Source organism: Haliotis cracherodii, unplaced genomic scaffold (genome assembly GCF_022045235.1).
Source record: "Haliotis cracherodii isolate W230 unplaced genomic scaffold, xgHalCrac1.p SCAF_10, whole genome shotgun sequence".
Lineage (NCBI taxonomy): Eukaryota > Metazoa > Mollusca > Gastropoda > Lepetellida > Haliotidae > Haliotis > Haliotis cracherodii.
The window spans coordinates 18,269,623-18,290,463 of NW_027266265.1; the positions used below are offsets into that span (position 1 = coordinate 18,269,623).

Here is a 20,841-nt window from a genome sequence, read left to right on the forward strand (position 1 = left end):
GTCAGCACCATCGTAAGTAATACCGGCTTGTAACCCACGTCTTGAGGCTCAGCCACTTCCGCTTAATAAGTCAGAACCATTGTAAGTAACGCAGGCTCGTAACCTATGTCTCGCTGGCTCAGCCTCATTTGCTAAATAAGTCAGCACCATCGTAAGTAATACCGGCTTGTAACCCATGTCTTGAGGCTCAGCCACATCCGCTTAATAAGTCAGCACCATCGTAAGTAACACAGGCTAGTAACCCACGTCTTTCTGGCTCAGCCTCATCTGCTCAATAAGACAGCACATCGTAAGTAACGCAGGCTAGTAACCCACGCCTTGTGTGCTGTCATTGTGACTGACTTACTGGGGCAGTTCTTTACTGACCTTTCTCATCTAATGATGATATGATTTGAACGCATGTGCTGCGTAGGATGTTTCTGAAGATCAAGTTGTGCATCCATACGCCCATGTCACCTCTCTTTTTGAGGAACTATTTTACTCGGCGATATAGCTGGTTGTTGTATGGCTGTCAGTGTAAACATGAAGTCACACGTACTAAATAAAATTGTGTTTAGATCTTGGCCTACATCCTTTGAGGTAAGAAATTGTGGTAAATTTTTTATAAGAATTGACCTTCTCCGACCAGCTCCGACGTTCATACAGTTTGGCCCTCACTCTATGAAGGTTCATACTCCAATGAACTCACACAAAGTGAAGGTCAATTCTTAATTGAGGATCAGCCACACATGCCTGATGTAACTGGAATATATATGGTGACATCATCATTTGAATGTTAACCATGAAATAATATATGCATTAAAACAAGCATCTTCCAAATGACAGGGAACTGTATGCTCCACACTGACATAGGAGAGTATCCAACAATCACTTCCATCTGTTTCAGGAACCTATATCAACATCAGAAACTGATGTTCATTGAGCTGGAACCCCCTCTGCCCCCAGTGAAGGGGAAAGACAATCTACTGAACCCGATCGTGGGGATCAAAGACAAACCCGGGTTTATAGCGGACCCCCAGTATGGAGGACCGCATGTTGTACAGGACACATCTAATGTGTTCCCAGTATTAGCTTTTCTCAGCACTGGACTTGTAGTGCTCTTCTTGTTGAATCAATATTACCGAAGTCGCTCTCGGCCAAAACGGAAGCGTCCTCGACCTCGCAAGCTGCAGCAGCTTATATATGGAGCCAAAGTGCCAGGAGTATGATGAAGTAGGGGGTGTGTCAAAAGCTTGCATCAAATTTTTTCGTGGGAATTTTGGAGCGACAATCTCCAATGGCACTTGGTGGAAAAGATGAGTACAAAATATGCTCCCTTCTTCAAAAGTAAAATGCGAACTTTTGACATGACCCCTACAGCCCTGTGCCAGAGGTTGACATGGAAACCATGTTGTTATTGTTGGATGAATTCACAGGAATGCCAGAACAGTGGAACTAGTTCCTTCTCACATTGGTGAAGTAACAGACTCAATTTGACAAATCAAACCTTTTCTGAACCTCCCTGTTCCTGCCATGTTGTACTGCCATCACCTGTGTTCCTGGCTGCAGACTTAACTTTCAACACTAACAAAGGACGTCTTGTTGGATGTGGCTTGTTTCTCCTTGTGTTGGGAAGGCCCGATTCAGAAGAGGTAAAATGATTATTGTGTGATAGGCAGGATGGCATTTGTGTCATGGCAAGATCACATTTGTGTCATAGCAAGGGTAAGGATTATATTTTTGAGTTCTTGGATTACATGGTAAGTTCTTTGCAATATGGCAAAATCATACTTTGAACATGGTGGAGTGCATTTTGTAGTGTTGGCATTATCTTATTGATACAGAATGTGGTTTATGGTGTGGGAAAATGATAGCGTGAAAGTTTCGTCTACAAGACACTGAAGGCACAGAAAACTGGCTGCATTGAGGACATCACTCCGCTAAACATTCACACATTGTTGATAGCAATATTTTTTAAATGCTATGTTTTGGAATGTATGGGAGTTATATCCTATAGTACAGGATATGACTGCGGTCAGTTCCTGTGGCTTGGGGCTCCATGACCATGAGATCCTACTCATCGTCATCTAAGTGTCAAGGCAGAAGAGGCGAGCAAGTCACTGTTGCTGATGGTTAAGTAATCCTGCTATTGAAGGTCATCCTGACCTGGCCGGAAGACATCAGAATCCGGTGAACATCGAAACTCTCAGTGACTGCTGTTTCATGTTGTCGAAGGTCACATTTTGAAAAGCTTTATCTTGCTTGCATCATCATAAGATCCCATTTAGATCATGTAGTGTTGATACAAATAAACAGGCCATTTTCAGAGGAACTAGGACACACACACATGCAGGAACTTCAGCCAAGTGTTTGGACTCAAGTCACAGGTAGTTAGATTGAGTTGTGTTGAATACAAAACGTGATGTGTGCCTCCAAAGATGAATAATTGAACTGTTGTCATTGGAGCTTGGATGAATAGGGAACCCCATCACTGGACACATTGTGAGACCATCAACTTACCCTGTGTTTGTGTATGCAATAAGTATTGTATTCAATCATGTGCACAAGACATTTCTGACAAGGTATGAGGTGACGACAGTGTCACAGCTATTACAAATGTGATATCTTATTTATAGGTGTTGTGTACGGCAACATGTATTGTACATAGTCCACATGGGATAGCAAGACAAACATAGAATTCATGTTCATGTGATCGTGTGTTGTGGATGTTGTGGGGAATATGGTGACAATTTAATACCTTAGTGAGATTATGGCTTGCTATTTTAGTTTGAAAATTTGAATGTGATTTTCAGTTAGTACAGGGTCATAAAACCATTCTCGTTATATTGCTGCTAATGTGGGACGTATAGAGGAGTATGGAGATATTGCCATTATGCTGTGTACAGAGACAGGAACTGTTTTGCCCATTGGTTCATTGAATAAGTTACTTAACACATATTTTACTGTTCATGGGGACACTTGTTAGGATTTTTGAAGGAAAAGAAGAGATCTTTTTGTGAAATATTATTTTGTCAGTTGCTAGGATTTTAACATGTATAATAACGTGTAAATGATAGTCTCTGACCCAATCCAAAATGGCTACTAAGTGTTTCTATTTTTAACTGTTGAATCAAGTACTTCAGATTAAGCGGAACTAGAAAAGTGTTTTCTGTGGTAACATCATATAGTTCCGTTCTTAAAATACAGATTAATATTTTGCACATTGTGTTAGCTAACCTTGACATGGTCAATGCAAGCTCATGTCATGGGCTTAGTCAGTCATCAGTCTGTCCATCAAGGTATTAACGCTCACCTTTAAGAAACATAATATAATCTTTTCAGAAAATGTTCTACATATTGTAAGGATTCATTTTGGTTACTGAGCGATAATTTCAACTCCATCAATTTAGGCCTCCTAAAACGTCAATATTATATACCAAAAAGTTTATCAGTCTAATTGTACCATAAGACAATATTCATTATGAAATCAATAGTAACATATGAAACAGGTGAGACTACAATTTGTGTCATGTAAGGCGTTTATGTCAGTCTAAAAAGGTTTACGAATTGGATGTCCAATTTCATTATGCGCTTTTGATTGGACTATGCATAGACTCATTAGTTCTGCCAAAATATGACTTCAGAATTCTAGCCCAGTTGGGCAAGAATGGAAACTGAACATTTATAGTTAGTCAACTCCCTTGCCTTGGGAAGATAAGCAGCGTTCTTCCCTATCAGAACATAGCTGCAATACTGGTATAAGCATCCTGACAACCCTGTTGTACAGCGAACATCTTCCTGGGGAGAATCATCTTGGTTCATTGTGCTGTATGAATGTTGAGAACATGTTCATTGCATATTTATTGAAATAAGGTACGCAACTGAGGGTAGTTTCATGTTTTTTTGCAATAATTTATTCTTTCCAGTGTGTTGAATATTTTGTGCCTACGTGATTGAAACAGATTTCCTAATTGACCATGTTGAACTTTTTGTATTTGAGTAGCACAGCGGTAACTAACATTTCTTCTTGAGATATTTTGACCTGGTTGTTTCTTTTGGGCATGAAACTTAAGATTGGCCAGTGGTATGCTTTGGCCAGACACTCTTTTCTTGTCTGAATGTTTCTTATTAAAAAAAATAATAACCAGTGCTATGTTTTGATTAAAAATGTGGTTTGTTTTTTTATCTTTTCTTTACATTTTTGTTATAACATGTATTTTTAGATTTTGGGGGGAATATGACCCCAACATCACAACAAGTTACATCTGCATCTTGCCTCCAAGAAACTAAGAAAACAGGGGAAACACTTCTGTCCTGCCTGACATATTTCATTAAAAATGTTAATCTATCGAAGCAAAAGTAGGCTTAAGAGGTTTCGTTTTCAAAAGATCTTCTCTGAGAAAATGTCTTGAGTGTTTGTTATTACGGACATGAAACTGGTCACGCCAGATGCATGACGTCAGTGTGAGCTGTGTCCAGTTAAAGTATGCCGATAATGTGTTTGGCTGCTCATTGGTGTATTCCAAGATCTTATATAAGCAGGCTTTGGTTATGTATTTAAGAAATGGAAAGGTTAAAATAAACCCAATTCTGAAATTTAAGATTTTTGTGAAATAGAGCAATGAGACTATTGCTTATATTGGCATGCTTTAGACCTCTGTTTGTGTCCTGTACTTTTTTTTATAAACTACTGATGTAATATTTACACATTTGTGTGACGTTATTAACATAATTATTGAATGAATACTAATATTTGAAGTTTAGAGATGCGACCGGTAACTGAGTTTCTTCCAGAGGCGACACCTGGGATGGATAGTTATCGGTCACTGCTTCAAAACATGCAGTTTCTTCCTGTGAAATGATAAGCCTTACGATTTAAATTCTTTTCGCAAGCAATTTTTTTTACAGGATATTCATGTCCAGCGATAAAAACCTGAGGACATTTTTTTTCTGCTCAAGTTATGTTTTTCTGGTAGAAATTATTATTTATTTATTTTTCAAACTCCCAGGTCCCACCCCTCGCCTGTATGATGAGTACTATTGCATGAGTGGAAGTTTTACTGCAGACAATAAAACACATTCAGGCAACACAAGGCCACAACAAATGAATTATGATGTTCTGAATCTATTAATCTCCTTTAATCAGTTAATGTGCAGAGAAGATTTAATGGATTTTTTGTCCTCGAAAACAAGTGTCATTTGAAAAAAACAGATGTTCCCTTATCCCTATGCTTACTTAAGGAAAATAGTATCTTTAGAATACAATGTTAAAATGAATTTGTTGTGGCCCGATTGTTCTGTGCTGCTTTGAAACAATGCTACCACAGTATTTTTTACAGGAATTGCTTGTAAGAAGATATTTCTTGATGTATGATAAGTGTTAATGGAAAAACATGGAATATGATACAAAGAAAATAACAGGTTTCCTTAACATTATGAGAAATGATTGTATCTCTCTATGCTTTAAGGACCATGTTTGTATAGTCCTCAGAAGTGTCCATGTCCATGCAAGATGTAGGCTCTCTATATCACATTCTAGTTTAATTTTGCATTTTATTAATTTTTATATGTATACACATTTTGTTACCCTCTTTTTGGGGCATATTTTAAGTTGCAAAGTAAGTATTTGTCTTTACAACAATGTCAGAATTTTTTATGAAACATAAAATAATAATCATTTTATCTGATAGGAAATTATGACATTTTTGTTCTTTCTCATGAATAATATATTAAATTGGTGAATATTAGAAAGTAATTACTTGATATATGATATTCTTTAAATATGAATCAGTGCAGAAAATGAAATTTTGTATATTAATGTATGTCTCTTTCTATGATGTAATAATAGAGGATGGTTTATTTCTGCAAGAAGACAATCAGTTTATGTAATATGTGATGCTTACCTACCATTGACAATACCTACTTTGACAATGCACTAGAGATGTACTGTTGTTTTTTTAAATTTTCTGCAAGACATAACTCAAAGGAAGAAGTACCTTAAAAATATTGAATTTTTTATCAAATTCAAAATGTCAAACTCTTTACACAATTTATCTTGAGGTGTCCCATTATTTTCATTTAAAAAATGCAGCAGTTGAAACTTTGAGGTGTGGCTGTCTTGTTTAACCTAGCAGCAATCTATTCTTGTCTGTCTTGACAAGAGGTTTGTTGTGTAGAACAATCTGTAAAGCTGCATTGTACATATCATTATTATTAATAATAATTCAGTTAATGGTACACAAATTCCTTTGCCTCTATAAGGATGCAAACAGTCATTGGATTTAGGGGGCACGGGGCCATGATCGTCTAGGTGCTGCAATTCGCTATGCAGAGTTGCGTCCCTTGGGCACACCAGAATCCTATGATCGTGGGTTTGAATCCTGGTTATGTTTCTAGGTTTTTAGCATCATACCCATGCATCACCTTGGGCTTTCATCCCACATTAAGTTGACACGCCTTGATATAACTGGAATATTGTTCAAAGCGGCGTTAATCAAACTTGCTCACTCACTCACTCACTCACTCATTGGGCTTAGTCCCTGTAGACTTCAGAAAATAAACAGTTGATATATTCACCTATATTACATGGGGCATTAAAAGTAATATGTCCTTATCACTTTGTATTGTCTAGAGACAGGTTACTAAAATGATTTTAGCTGTTAGAATTTACAGTGGTTAAGTATCCCCAGACTGCCGTGTGACAAAGTAAGATGAATGAATATGTTGATGAAATTGTATTATGTGTGAAGTCCATTTGAACAAATGAACATGTGAGAATGTTTATACCAAGGGTCAAAATAAACTGGATCAGCTGAAGTTTGTCTCTCTGATTTGTCACTGATGTTAACACGGTCCACCAGGAATGATGTGTGAGTCACTGATGTTCACACTGTCCACCAGGATTTGATGTGTGAGACATGGATGTACACTGTCCACCAGAATCTGATGTGTGAGTCACTGATGTTCACACTGTCCACCAGGATCTGATGTGTGAGTCACTGATGTTCACACTGTCCACCAGGATCTGATTGTGAGACACTGTCCACCAGGATCTGATGTGTGAGTCACTGATGTTCACACTGTCCACCAGGATCTGATGTGTGAGTCACTGATGTTCACACTGTCCACCAGGATTTGATGTGTGAGACACGGATGTTCACTGTCCACCAGGATCTGATGTGTTAGTCACAGATGTTCACATTGTCCTCCAGGATCTGATGTGTTAGTCACCGATGTTCACACTTTCCACCAGGATCTGATTGTGAGACACTGTCCACCAGGATCTGATGTGTGAGTCACCGATGTTCGCACTGTCCACCAGGATTTGATGTGTGAGTCACCGATGTTCACACTATCCACCAGGATCTGATGTGTGAGACACTGTCCTCCAGGACCTGATGTGTGAGTTTCTGATGAAGTTTTTCTCTCTGATTTGTCACTGATGTTCACACTGTCCACCAGGAATGATGTGTGAGTCACCGATGTTCACACTGTCCACCAGGATTTGATGTGTGAGTCACCGATGTTCACACTGTCCACCAGGATCTGATTGTGAGACACTGTCCACCAGGATCTGATGTGTGAGTCACCGATGTTCACACTGTCCACCAGGATCTGATGTGTGAGTCACTGATGTTCACACTGTCCACCAGGATTTGATGTGTGAGACACGGATGTTCACTGACCACCAGGATCTGAAGTGTGAGTTTCTGCTGAAGTTTTTCTCTCTGATTTGTCACTGATGTTCACACTTTCCCCCAGGAATGATGTGTGAGTCACCGATGTTCACACTGTCCACCAGGATCTGATGTGTGAGTCACCGATGGTCACACTGTCCACCAGGATCTGATTGTGAGACACGGATGTTCACTGTCCACCAGGATCTGATGAGTGAGGCACCGATGTTCACACTGTCCACCAGGATCTGATGTGTGAGTCACTGATGTTCACACTGTCCACCAGGATCTGATGTGTGAGTCACTGATGTTCACACTGTCCACCAGGATTTGATGTGTGAGACACGGTTGTTCACACTGTCGACCAGGATCTGATGTGTGAGTCACCGATGTTCATACTGTCCACCAGGATCTGATGTGTTAGTCACCGATGTCCACACTGTCCACCAGGATCTGATTGTGAGACACTGTCCACCAGGATCTGATTGTGAGACACTGTCCACCAGGATCTGATTGTGAGACACTGTCCACCAGGATCTGATGTGTGAGTCACCGATGTTCACACTGTCCACCAGGATCTGATGTGTGATACACTGTCCTCCAAGATCTGATGTGTGAGTTTCTGATGTTCACACTGTCCTCCGGGATCTGATGTGTGAGACATTGTCCATCAGGATCTGATGTGTAAGACACGGGTGTTCACTGTTTAAAAATATAGATCCTTCTCTAAGCCATTTAAAGCTCAGAGCTATCTTTGTGTTGGCGAACTTTCGTGAGTTGTGGTTAACGCTGCTGTGAAGAAATCCCAAAGTGACGCAGATTGTAGACATTCATAATTCACCACTCAGATGCAGCCACGAGCATGGGTTCAGGTGCTGTCAACCTAAGAACCCTATTGAGGGCCAATCTGGGATTCAAACCCACGTTCACGTTCAAGAGACGGAACAATGCACAGTAAATAGCGACAAACCGCTGGGATTCATGTTCAAAATGATGAATCAGAGGGACATGCCATATGGAATGGCTTGTTCGATTGGTTGTGGCAAAATCAAGAAACGAACAGAACAAAGTTTACTACTTTCGTATTTATTTCTAACTACTATACAAAATACCCACACGTTACATTGTACCAACACAATCATCTCTCCCAACAAGATGGCCAGGGGCAATATTATTCTATCCTAAAATATACAGGCAGCTTCGACGAATTCTTGAAGAATATTTCACAATCTCTAGCTGCTGACCGAGCCTTCCTGAAAAGAAACATATCCTAACAATGTCGCCCTCTTCCTTAACAACGGTACGTTTTCTAAAACGGAAAAGAAAGTATAGATTTCTCAATAGACTAAACTGCAACAACGAGAATACATTGCATATTATACAACACTTATCAAATTGTACTCTACGTCAACTATTATTTACACCTGAACAAAAGCTCCATCTTTCATTTTCATATATCCCGAACTTCGATGTATGTTAGATATACCAACATCTGACATTGAACTGTCGAAACCGCCGATATCTACTACAACTGCTGGAACAAGAACATTGCCCTGGATGGCCGCGAGCACTGGGTCATAAATGATGCAAAGAAGCAGAGGATGAGCACTTGGAACGATCTCATTACAATCAGATCTTAGTTCCCGCTATGACCCTGGACCGAAAGTAACTTAGGCATATGCTATGGCTAAACAAAGATCTGAGGAAATCAGAACGACCGTTCAGGAATGTGGCCGTCGAAATGTATTTCTTTAAATCATGCAACCTCGAAAAGATTAACATGAGGTATTCCGAACGACAGTTTCGGGCTAAAAGACAGATTCCGAATGCATGACCCCGTCTATCTTTCGCTTCAATTGGATAAAAAAATGTAAAAATAAAATTTCCTAGCCCGTGGGAAGTACTGATAGATTTTATAAGACGTTCCAGAATGTCCTTTTGTTCAGTTTTCAAATTTTGAATCGAGAACTTTGTCAAAACATTTTTCAAGCCTAGTCTGAAATGGAAACCACCATTTTGAAACTAGTGCCGTAACGTTGCTTTCTTATTGGCTAATGTTGATCATCTCGTTAGTCATTTCATTGGTCGGTCATCGGTCGGTCATCGGTCGGCCAAAGTTCGCGAAAGGTCGTTCTGGCGTGACCAGTAATGGGATGTCCTCAGATCTTTGCTCTAGCGGTAGCGAATACTATCATCTGATTTCAATGAGATTACATTTGAAAGAGCAGTCAAATATAATTATTGCCATTGAACAGTCAGAAAACATATCATCATATAAGATATTTCGATTTCTATATTTCAATACGAGTATGCCACTTTAGTGTGAAAATTAACGCAGGATAGATTTTAAATGTACTTCTAATTTATATCGATATTAAATAGGCGCGTTCCAGGTGTATATGTATAATATGCGCACATCATGGATCCCGGGACACAAGACGCTCAACCGGATGTAAACTACAATATTCGTATGAAAACATCATTGAAACATCAAGTGTTAACATTTTGGTCAAATGTATGAAAATTACAAACATACATATTATTATGAAAGGTATCCAAATCTAGACTGTTATCTACTTAAACACATTGTTCACAACACTTTCTTTGAAACGATGTATAACAATATCACAATGTAAGTACTTTTTACCAAAACAGGTTCTGTATAACCGTTAGTACCAGTACCTTAAAAGGACAATGGGAACCCTGCAAGAATCAACTCATTTGGCCAGACTCGTTATTTCGAATCAGTGCATACTTTTGTTAATCATATACCCAGTTCATAGATCACATATATATGTTATTAATAATGTTATCATATAAACCCGTGGTGATTCTCAAGTTAACTCACGATACCACCACCTTATACAAATCGCGGTGATTCTCAAGTTAACTCTCTAACTTCTATATATTTAAGAGCGCCACTTGTTGTATTTACCTCTGAAGTAAGGCTAATCCACTGAGATACTCCCCACCCGTTTACGTATACATTATATCAATCTACACAAATTAAGACATCACATCACTGTGGTGATACTGGCGCTGTGGGCATGGGATGTAGGAACATTATTTAGCTACCTACCTCACAACCCCAGAGAACACCTACTCCGTGGTAGAATAAAGCTTTAGAAACCAAGGACTATGCCTAAATATCGAATGTTTACATAGCTAGGCATTCTCTGCGTTTCACTGCTTTATGGTGTTCCATGTTTTATGCTTTATGTTGTTGTTTCCGAACAGATATTCCTTATTTTTTTTATCCACTCGGTTTATTCCGTTTCCTAAATAATAACAGCAACCGCGAAGTGATAATGCATTATTTCATCACAAACCGTAAACCCACTTTATAGTTGGTACAACCCGAGAGCTTTTAATGTTAATAAGTTTCATACCGAGCAGCATGTCTATATAAAGGTGACAACTGCCAACAGATTGTGTACTTTTGTAATCACGCGAACGAGTGAAACTAGTAAATCCGATTACAATATGGATTCCTCGCAAAGATAACCGGGACCGAGACGAGCCGAATGGCTGTGAACGGTTCGAAGGAGGGGAAATACGTCACAATATATGATGTGTAGTTTCATCGTTACTTCTAAATGTATTCACAGATTGCGACATATACTCTACCTCACAGCCTACCGCCCTATACGTGTATGCTAGACTATATTCAAATATCAATATTCATCTAGGAATCTAGTCCATCGTTGTGGTCCACATTTGGCCTGTCACTTCCCTAGTTGCACAAATGAGACTTGTACTCGTGGTCCGTCGCCCATCACGCGACAACTCCTTGTTTTTTTGTTTGACAACTTCCCTAGCTAAATGCCCTCTGTTCATGAGCCACACTATGCTTGTCTCCAACCATGGGCAGGTAGACTTCTATAGTTACTATCGCCGTCACGTGGTCCCTCCTGAAGAATGGCGTCTCGAATGGCGTCTCTGGTCTTCATACTGACAGCCAGTGTTCCCTCTGAATAAAATAGTTTATAATTAGAACCAGGGATTACTGTAAACCTGAAAATTTATTTCCTTAGTCTGGCCTTAGTCTGTCGCCCCGATCCTAGAGAATAAATTAAGAAAGGAAGCCAACTCAAGCCTAGTTTGCCTTAGTCTGTCTCCCCGATCCTGGAGAAGAAATCAAGAAAGGAAGCCAACTCAAGTCTAGATTGACTTAGCTCTAGATTAGGCATTGTTCTGGGCTCTATTATATTTTATATTTTGTAGATATATTCTTTTCAATAAGATAACTTTATATCTTGGACAAATGTTAGTCTAGCTTTGCCTGTATGGTGTCATATTCCCGAGGCAAGAGAGTTAACTGACTATAAAAGTCCAGTTTCCACTCTTGCCGAACTTGGCTGGTATTATGGAGTTACATTTTTACTGGACTGACGAGTCTATGCATAGTCCAATCAAAATCGCGCACCGAAATCGAAATCCAGTTCGTAAACTGTTGCGCAGATTTCGGTCGATTGCAGTATTTGCAAAGAACTCGTTGTCAACAGATATTTTCCAAACCTTTTCATGTTTTTAATAAAGGTGCCCGCGTGATTTGATGCACTTCGCGATGTAAGACCCGTTTTATCACAACATAGATCTTGATTATCGATCAGATCGTCTTGACTGGGCGCCACCGTTTTGTTTGAAACAAATGCAAGTGATGGAATCTGATTGGTCCATAGGCGAGGCTTAAATGGGACATAACTCGTAATAACCACTGGTGGCTCTACGTTCGAGCCCAGGAATTCCAGCCAAGTTCGGCAAGGGTGGAAACTGGATTTTTAAAGTCAGTAAACTACCTTGTCTCGGGAAGATGGTATGATGTGAGTTAACATTAAATATGATACTATTGATATAACTTATGTACAAATACTGGGAACGGGTTTGTAGATGTAATTTCTTGTGATGAACTTAAACAAGTCCATGGTAAGCTGGTGACCCTGGGTACAGTGAAGTCCCGTTCACCAGGACCCCGTTAGTTCGGAAACCCCGTCTTCTGAACGATCACTTTCTGTACAGTGTCAACACTTGTCAAAGAAACATACAACAAGTATGTTCCCTTGATTCGTTAAAACGGTGAAAAGTGAAATCGTCCTGATTAACGAATTTCCACATTAATGAATCATGGGTGCAAAACAGTATTACACAGTGAATTAAGTTCTCTGATAGCCGTTCACTATTCTTCTCTCTACTTACCTGGAACCGCTTCACTTGCTTTTTCTGCCGTATTTGTTCATGTTCGCTTTCAGGCGATATACACAAGGCAAATCGCTGAAAAACGTAAAATATCCACTGAAAGTAAACGTTATAGTACAGCGTGCCTTATGTAAACCAACATCGCCTAGCCTCTTAACCTACACCCACAAAGCATTCCTAGCCTACGACCAATGTAACTCTACACTTAGGCTTAGAACGCTTGTTGAATTCAAGCATTTTCTGGGACATTTAATTTGTTTCGATAAAATCCCAGGCATCGAATGTTCTGTTCCTAACCAATTACCAATTATAAGTATATTCATCCACCCTTGCTAACAAATTATAAGTATATTCATTCACCCTTGCTAACAAAGTATAAGTATATTCATCCACCCTTGCTAACAAATTATAAGTATATTCATTCACCCTTGCTAACAAATTATAAGTATATTCATCCACCCTTGCTAACAAATTATAAGTATATTCATTCACCCTTGCTAACAAAGTATAAGTATATTCATCCACCCTTGCTAACAAATTATAAGTATATTCATTCACCCTTGCTAACAAATTATAAGTATATTCATCCACCCTTGCTAACGAATTATAAGTATATTCATCCACCCCTGCTAACAAATTATAAGTATATTCATTCACCCTTGCTAACAAATTATAAGTATATTCATCCACCCATGTCATCAATTATAAGTATATTCACCCACCCTTGCTAACAAATTATAAGTATATTCATCCACCCCTGCTTACCATTTATAAATATATTCATCCAGCCCTGCTAACAAATTATAAGAATATTCATCCACCCCTGCTAACAAATTATAAGTATATTCATCCATCCCTGCTTATCAATTTTAAGTATATTCATCCAGCCCTGCTAACCAAGTATAAATATATTCATCCATCCCTGCTTACCATTTATAAATATATTCATCCAGCCCTGCTAACCAAGTATAAGTATATTCATCCATCCCTGCTTACCATTTATAAATATATTCATCCAGCCCTGCTAACCAAGTATAAATATATTCATCCATCCCTGCTTACCATTTATAAATATATTCATCCAGCCCTGCTAACCAAGTATAAATATATTCATCCACCCCTGCTAACCAAGTATAAGTATATTCATCCATCCCTGCTTACCATTTATAAATATATTCATCCAGCCCTGCTAACCAAGTATAAATATATTCATCCACCCCTGCTAACCAAGTATAAGTATATTCATCCATCCCTGCTGACCATTTATAAATATATTCATCCACCCCTGCTAACCAAGTATAAGTATATTCATTCAACCCTGCTTACCATTTATAAATATATTCATCCACCCCTGCTAACCAAGTATAAGTATATTCATTCAACCCTGCTTACCATTTATAAATATATTCATCCACCCCTGCTAACCAAGTATAAGTATATTCATTCAACCCTTGCTAACATATTGTAAGTATATTCATCCAACCCCTCATAATCAATTGTAAGTATATTTGCTTAACCCCTGCTAACCAAATGTAAGTTTCCTATTCAAGTGTAATGGTTGGATACGTACCTCCTTTAGTGTTCCCTTGGTTATGGCTAGCTTATAGATAGCATAGCCGGGTATCATACACATTGAGGACAGGGCTATCATCCACCCGATGACGTTAGCGTATTCCGGGTACACATAGCGCCCGGTGGCAGTCATGTACTCCAATGGGGTATAGGAAGCGAAACTCGATATCACTATTATCTGAATAGGAACAACATAGTTTATTAACACTTTATGTCAGTCAATACTTTGCTGAGACACTCAATCCAAAGTGATACAATCTATCCAACTACAAACAACATCAGTAGAATGGGGGGAGTTACAATAGAGTTCTAGACATTGTAGTTCAAGTTCAGTTTATTCTCAGAAAGCCCCACCAACGTCGTTACATGACAGAAATTCATATTAATTCATATATGATAATTATATCAAGATGACAGGGGTACTGTACAAATATATAGAGAGATTTACAATGACATAATAATCCTGTTTATCCACTATTCTCAAGGTTTTGTACTTCTGGTCAGATGAAGAGTAGCTTCAAGGCTATCCGTTTGGGACAGATCTAGAGATTAGGTAATTCTGTCTATTGACCAGCAGTACAACTGGACAATGGCAAATAGTGTAAGGTTACTCCTAGGTCATGAATAATACTATCAGCTGACATGGACTAGAACAGAGCAAGGGCAGATAGTTAAGTAAATTTCTAGAGACTGTATAAAACTACCCACAAGGAGTAGAACTGGGCAATGACAGATAGTTAAGTATGTTACTACAGACTGTATAAAACTACCCACAAGGAGTAGAGCTGGGCAATGACAGATAGTTTAGTAAGTTACTAGAGACTGTATAAAACTACCCACAAGGAGTAGAACTGGGCAATGACAGATAGTTTAGTAAGTTTCTAGAGACTGTATAAAACTACCCACAAGGAGTAGAGCTGGGCAATGACAGATAGTTAAGTAAGTTACTAGAGACTGTATAAAACTACCCACAAGGAGTAGAACAGAGCAAGCACAGATAGTTAAGTAAGTTACTACAGACTGTATAAAACTACCCGCAAGGAGTAGAGCTGGGCAATGACAGATAGTTTAGTAAGTTTCTAGAGACTGTATAAAACTGCCCACAAGGAGTAGAACTGGGCAATGACAGATAGTTTAGTAAGTTTCTAGAGACTGTATAAAACTACACACAAGGAGTAGAACTGGGCAATGACAGATAGTTTAGTAAGTTTCTAGAGACTGTATAAAACTACCCACAAGGAGTAGAGCTGGGCAATGACAGATAGTTTAGTAAGTTTCTAGAGACTGTATAAAACTACACACAAGGAGTAGAACTGGGCAATGACAGATAGTTTAGTAAGTTTCTAGAGACTGTATAAAACTACCCACAAGGAGTAGAGCTGGGCAATGACAGATAGTTTAGTAAGTTTCTAGAGACTGTATAAAACTACCCACAAGGAGTAGAGCTGGGCAATGACAGATAGTTTAGTAAGTTTCTAGAGACTGTATAAAACTACCCACAAGGAGTAGAGCTGGGCAATGACAGATAGTTAAGTAAGTTACTACAGACTGTATAAAACTACCCACAAGGAGTAGAACAGAGCAAGCACAGATAGTTAAGTAAGTTACTAGAGACTGTATAAAACTACCCGCAAGGAGTAGAGCTGGGCAATGACAGATAGTTAAGTAAGTTACTACAGACTGTATAAAACTACCCACAAGGAGTAGAACTGGGCAATGACAGATAGTTAAGTAAGTTACTACAGACTGTATAAAACTACCCACAAGGAGTAGAACTGGGCAATGACAGATAGTTAAGTAAGTTACTACAGACTGTATAAAACTACCCACAAGGAGTAGTGCTGGGCAATGACAGATAGTTAAGTAAGTTACTACAGACTGTATAAAACTACCCGCAAGGAGTAGAGCTGGGCAATGACAGATAGTTAAGTAAGTTACTACAGACTATATAAAACTACCCACAAGGAGTAGAGCTGGGCAATGACAGATAGTTAAGTAAGTTACTACAGACTGTATAAAACTACCCGCAAGGAGTAGAGCTGGGCAATGACAGATAGTTTAGTAAGTTTCTAGAGACTGTATAAAACTACACACAAGGAGTAGAACTGGGCAATGACAGATAGTTTAGTAAGTTTCTAGAGACTGTATAAAACTACCCACAAGGAGTAGAGCTGGGCAATGACAGATAGTTTAGTAAGTTTCTAGAGACTGTATAAAACTACCCACAAGGAGTAGAACTGGGCAATGACAGATAGTTAAGTAAGTTACTACAGACTGTATAAAACTACCCACAAGGAGTAGAACTGGGCAATGACAGATAGTTAAGTAAGTTACTACAGACTGTATAAAACTACCCACAAGGAGTAGAGCTGGGCAATGACAGATAGTTAAGTAAGTTACTACAGACTATATAAAACTACCCACAAGGAGTAGAGCTGGGCAATGACAGATAGTTAAGTAAGTTACTACAGACTGTATAAAACTACCCACAAGGAGTAGAGCTGGGCAATGACAGATAGTTTAGTAAGTTTCTAGAGACTGTATAAAACTACCCACAAGGAGTAGAACTGGGCAATGACAGATAGTTTAGTAAGTTTCTAGAGACTGTATAAAACTACCCACAAGGAGTAGAGCTGGGCAATGACAGATAGTTTAGTAAGTTTCTAGAGACTGTATAAAACTACCCACAAGGAGTAGAGCTGGGCAATGACAGATAGTTAAGTAAGTTACTACAGACTGTATAAAACTACCCACAAGGAGTAGAACTGGGCAATGACAGATAGTTAAGTAAGTTACTACAGACTGTATAAAACTACCCACAAGGAGTAGTGCTGGGCAATGACAGATAGTTAAGTAAGTTACTACAGACTGTATAAAACTACCCACAAGGAGTAGAGCTGGACAATGACAGATAGTTAAGTAAGTTACTACAGACTAAATAAAACTACCCACAAGGAGTAGAGCTGGGCAATGACAGATAGTTAAGTAAGTTACTACAGACTGTATAAAACTACCCACAAGGAGTAGAGCTGGGCTGATGAACTTCCAGCAGATCCTCCAGTACAGGTTTGGTCTGCTCCCCGTCATCGCCTCTATGTCGTCACAGAATTGCTTCATGCCTGCATGTTACATGTAAATGTTAGATGGTACGCACGGACGCACGGACATTACAATAATTTTAACAATGAGGAATTTTTGTTTCCAGCTGCTGATGTTTATAAAAATATCTTGCTGTTTCCATATAAAAATGATCGTTATATCCATACAGAAAGGCAAGGTAGGTAACATCTTGATTACATATTCTGAATCGGGTGAACCAGGCATGGACCTACCGTAGAACCAAGAGACAGCTATCACCTGGCACAACACTGTGAACACAATAGAAGTCCCGGCCGCAAAACGATCCAGCATCGTGAACACGTACATTCCTCCCTGAACACAAGACCAGACAGTCAACATTGATATTGGGGACTCCCACACGACACAAGTAATATAGACAATAGGTGAGTGAGTGAGTGAGTGAGTGAGTGAGTGAGTGAGTGAGCGAGCTTTTAGCAATACTCCCCGGCGGGACACACCAGAAATGGTCTTCACACATTGTAGCCATGCGGAGAATCGGAACCGGGTCCTCGGCGTTACGAGCGAACGCTTTAACCACTAGGTTACTCGTCCGCCCAAACATTGCTAAGGCTCAATGGTTGCATGTTTTTTATTCGGAAAAAAATGTATGTATAAAGTTATTGAAAGGTCCCTAATTTTTGCGGACCTCTACCTGCACGTGGGATGGCAGTTCACACCGTTCAGACAAGGAGCGATGCATGTCAGTATGGACCAATGAAAAGACGGTCTACAGACCTCTTGGGACTCCGGGTTAGAACTAGTCCCCAGCAACCTATGCTGGTCGTAAGAGACAACCAAATAGATCAGATGGTCAGGATCGATGGATGGGTTGGATGGATCACTGGATTGTCTGGTCCAGACTCGATTATTTACAGTCCGCCATCATATAGCTAGACTATTGCTGAATGCGGCGTTAAACAACAAACAAACAGAAATGAATGTGGGTCTATATGGACTGACCTCTGTTAGGCAGGGTAGTGCGAACATGAAGGCTGACCCCACCACCCCCAGGGTCAACAGTTCCCGGAAGTACTTGTACTTGATCAGATGACGCAACTCGTCCCTCAGCCCCGTCAGGGGAGACTCGAGACCCCCAAACTGAAACACAAGATGATTACATGTCACTGTCAAGACGTTCGCAATAATATTATATCACATTGTCAAAATGTCTTTCAACTTGTTCATTTACCTTACAGCATGACTCCCCATTTATCTAATATGGACTAGCAGATTATACATTAATAAAGGCTAAATACACTTAGTCTAGCAAATTGTCCATTTTGAATAGAATTTTTAAACACAAAATCAAATAATTGTACTAACAATGAATACTACATTCCTGTCGCTTTGTCGAAAACCACTTTTCAATTTGTGTCTGAGGAATGTTTTAAATATTTATTAAAAGAACTGTTTATATGCCGTGACAAGTCAAGAACATTACCAGCGCCTCGAATCTCATTTAACAACCAGGCAGGTTTTACAATACATGTTATCGTCATTATATGGCTGTAATTGTTGAGCAGCGATGCTAGGTTACAGACAACACAAATAATACAACAACAGTGGCCCATCTTCATAATCTATTAATGGTGACAAGTCACGCAATGCCGACTGGGAATATAAGGAAGACGAAAAGTATTCAGAGAAGCAGCTGAGAACAAATGTTGTACATACAGAGGGTAACTACTATTATGTCGAATATGTTTATGTTGGATTTATAGAATAACCAACGAGGTACGAGTGATTACGGAAAATATGTCACGAGTGAAATTAATGTTTTAAGTTCCTTTAATGTTGGATAAAATGTTTATGCTGGATGATTCGTTTATGTTAGATAGAATATTTATGTTGGATACAATGTTTATGTTGAATAAAATGTTTATGTTGGAAAGAATGTTTATTTTACGTGGAATGTTTATGTTGGATGATTTATTTATGTTGGGTAAAATGTTTATGTTGTATAGAATGTTTATGTTAGAATGTTAATGTTGCAGAGAATGTTTATGTTAGATAGAATGTTTATGTTGGGTTGAATTTGTTTAGAGTAGATAGAATGTTTATGTTCGATATAATGTGTATGTTGGGTAGAATGTTAGATAGAATGTCTATGTTGGATGATTTGTTAATGTTAGATAGAGTGTTTGGTAGAATGTTTATGTTGGGTTGAATATCAATGTTGGATTATTTGTATAGGTAAGATAAAATGTTCATGTACAGAATGTTTCTGTTGCATAGAATGTTTCTGTTGCATAGAATGTTTATGTTGCATCGAATGTGTATGCCTAATAGAATGTTTATGTTGTGTAGAATGTTAATGTTAGGTAGAATATTAATCTTGCATAGAATGTCTATGTTAGAAAAAATGTTTATGTTAGATAGAATGTTTATGTTGGGTAGAATGTTTATGTCTGGTAGAATGTTTATGCTGGGTAAAATGTTTCAGTTAGATAGAATGCATATGTTGTATAGAATGTTGGCTAGATGTATCGCCTGCTACGACACTAAGGATACAGGGACCTCCCCCGGAATCAGCACGGGGTTCAAGCCCAGTATAACAATGAAGACGTATAGCAATGTAGACGTGTCGGTTGTTACTACACTAAGGACAGTACGGATGTAGGCGTGTCCTCACCGCGCTGTCCACGCCCAGGGTCAGCAGCATGAAGAAGAAGATGATGGCCCATCCCGTGGACCCGGTCAGTGTCGCTATGGCCTCTGGGTACACGATGAACACGAGGCCAGGACCTGGAGGTACAAGCATTATAGTCTTACAAACACTTGAATATTCACAATGTATAAAAGAAATGGGTGAAAAAGGATCAAATTACATAATTTTAGTTATTTAAAGTATATATAGAAATGGTTTGCACTGATATTATCGAGAGCGGTTATTTTCTGGAGTTGACGTTATATATTTACGTAAGTCTATGTATGTCATACTGAAGTTGCGAAACGTCATTATTTGTTTATTGCCCGAGCGAAACGAGTAGGATTCATAAATTTATGTGATAACATCACTGAATTTCACTCTTCATAACAGGTTGTAGTGAGTGAAGGCAAGGTGTTTCTTTTCTTAAACACTGTGTCGAAAAGCTAACAGAGTGTACATGACGTCAACAACAGTAGGACATGACGTCATCTCATGGTTAATATGAACTATAAACAGAGACGTAATTTCTTCTTTTTATTCTCAATTTTATTTTTCAATTTGAGAATAGTAAGATGTCATATCTATTCATGACCTCGTATTACCCTATAGAATATACCGTGTGATTGCAAACACCATACTATGCTATGA

The 20,841-nt window shown here is 38.9% G+C and overlaps 2 protein-coding genes across 5 annotated transcripts in view; one reads left to right on the forward strand and one right to left on the reverse strand.

The window, feature by feature from the left end:
* Positions 1-6,781, forward strand: part of LOC139454158 (membrane-bound transcription factor site-1 protease-like) — a 35,086-nt gene extending 28,305 nt beyond the window's left edge. Inside the window, exon 29 of the mRNA XM_071235694.1 lies at positions 887-6,781. Within this exon, the coding sequence (XP_071091795.1) occupies positions 887-1,208 (322 nt within the window). The 3' untranslated portion in view covers positions 1,209-6,781. The remainder of the gene's footprint in view (positions 1-886) is intronic.
* Positions 6,782-8,026: 1,245 nt separating this feature from the next.
* The window catches only part of LOC139454159 (sodium-dependent dopamine transporter-like), an 85,892-nt gene continuing 73,077 nt past the window's right edge, over positions 8,027-20,841 (reverse strand). For all 4 annotated transcript variants that reach the window (XM_071235698.1, XM_071235695.1, XM_071235697.1 and 1 more), the window contains exons 9-15: positions 20,176-20,288; positions 18,504-18,641; positions 17,756-17,855; positions 17,442-17,542; positions 14,422-14,601; positions 12,852-12,926; positions 8,027-11,625 (exon numbers count right to left, since the gene is read on the reverse strand). In XM_071235698.1, the coding sequence (XP_071091799.1) occupies positions 11,602-11,625; positions 12,852-12,926; positions 14,422-14,601; positions 17,442-17,542; positions 17,756-17,855; positions 18,504-18,641; positions 20,176-20,288 (731 nt within the window). In that variant the 3' untranslated portion in view covers positions 8,027-11,601. The remainder of the gene's footprint in view (positions 11,626-12,851; positions 12,927-14,421; positions 14,602-17,441; positions 17,543-17,755; positions 17,856-18,503; positions 18,642-20,175; positions 20,289-20,841) is intronic.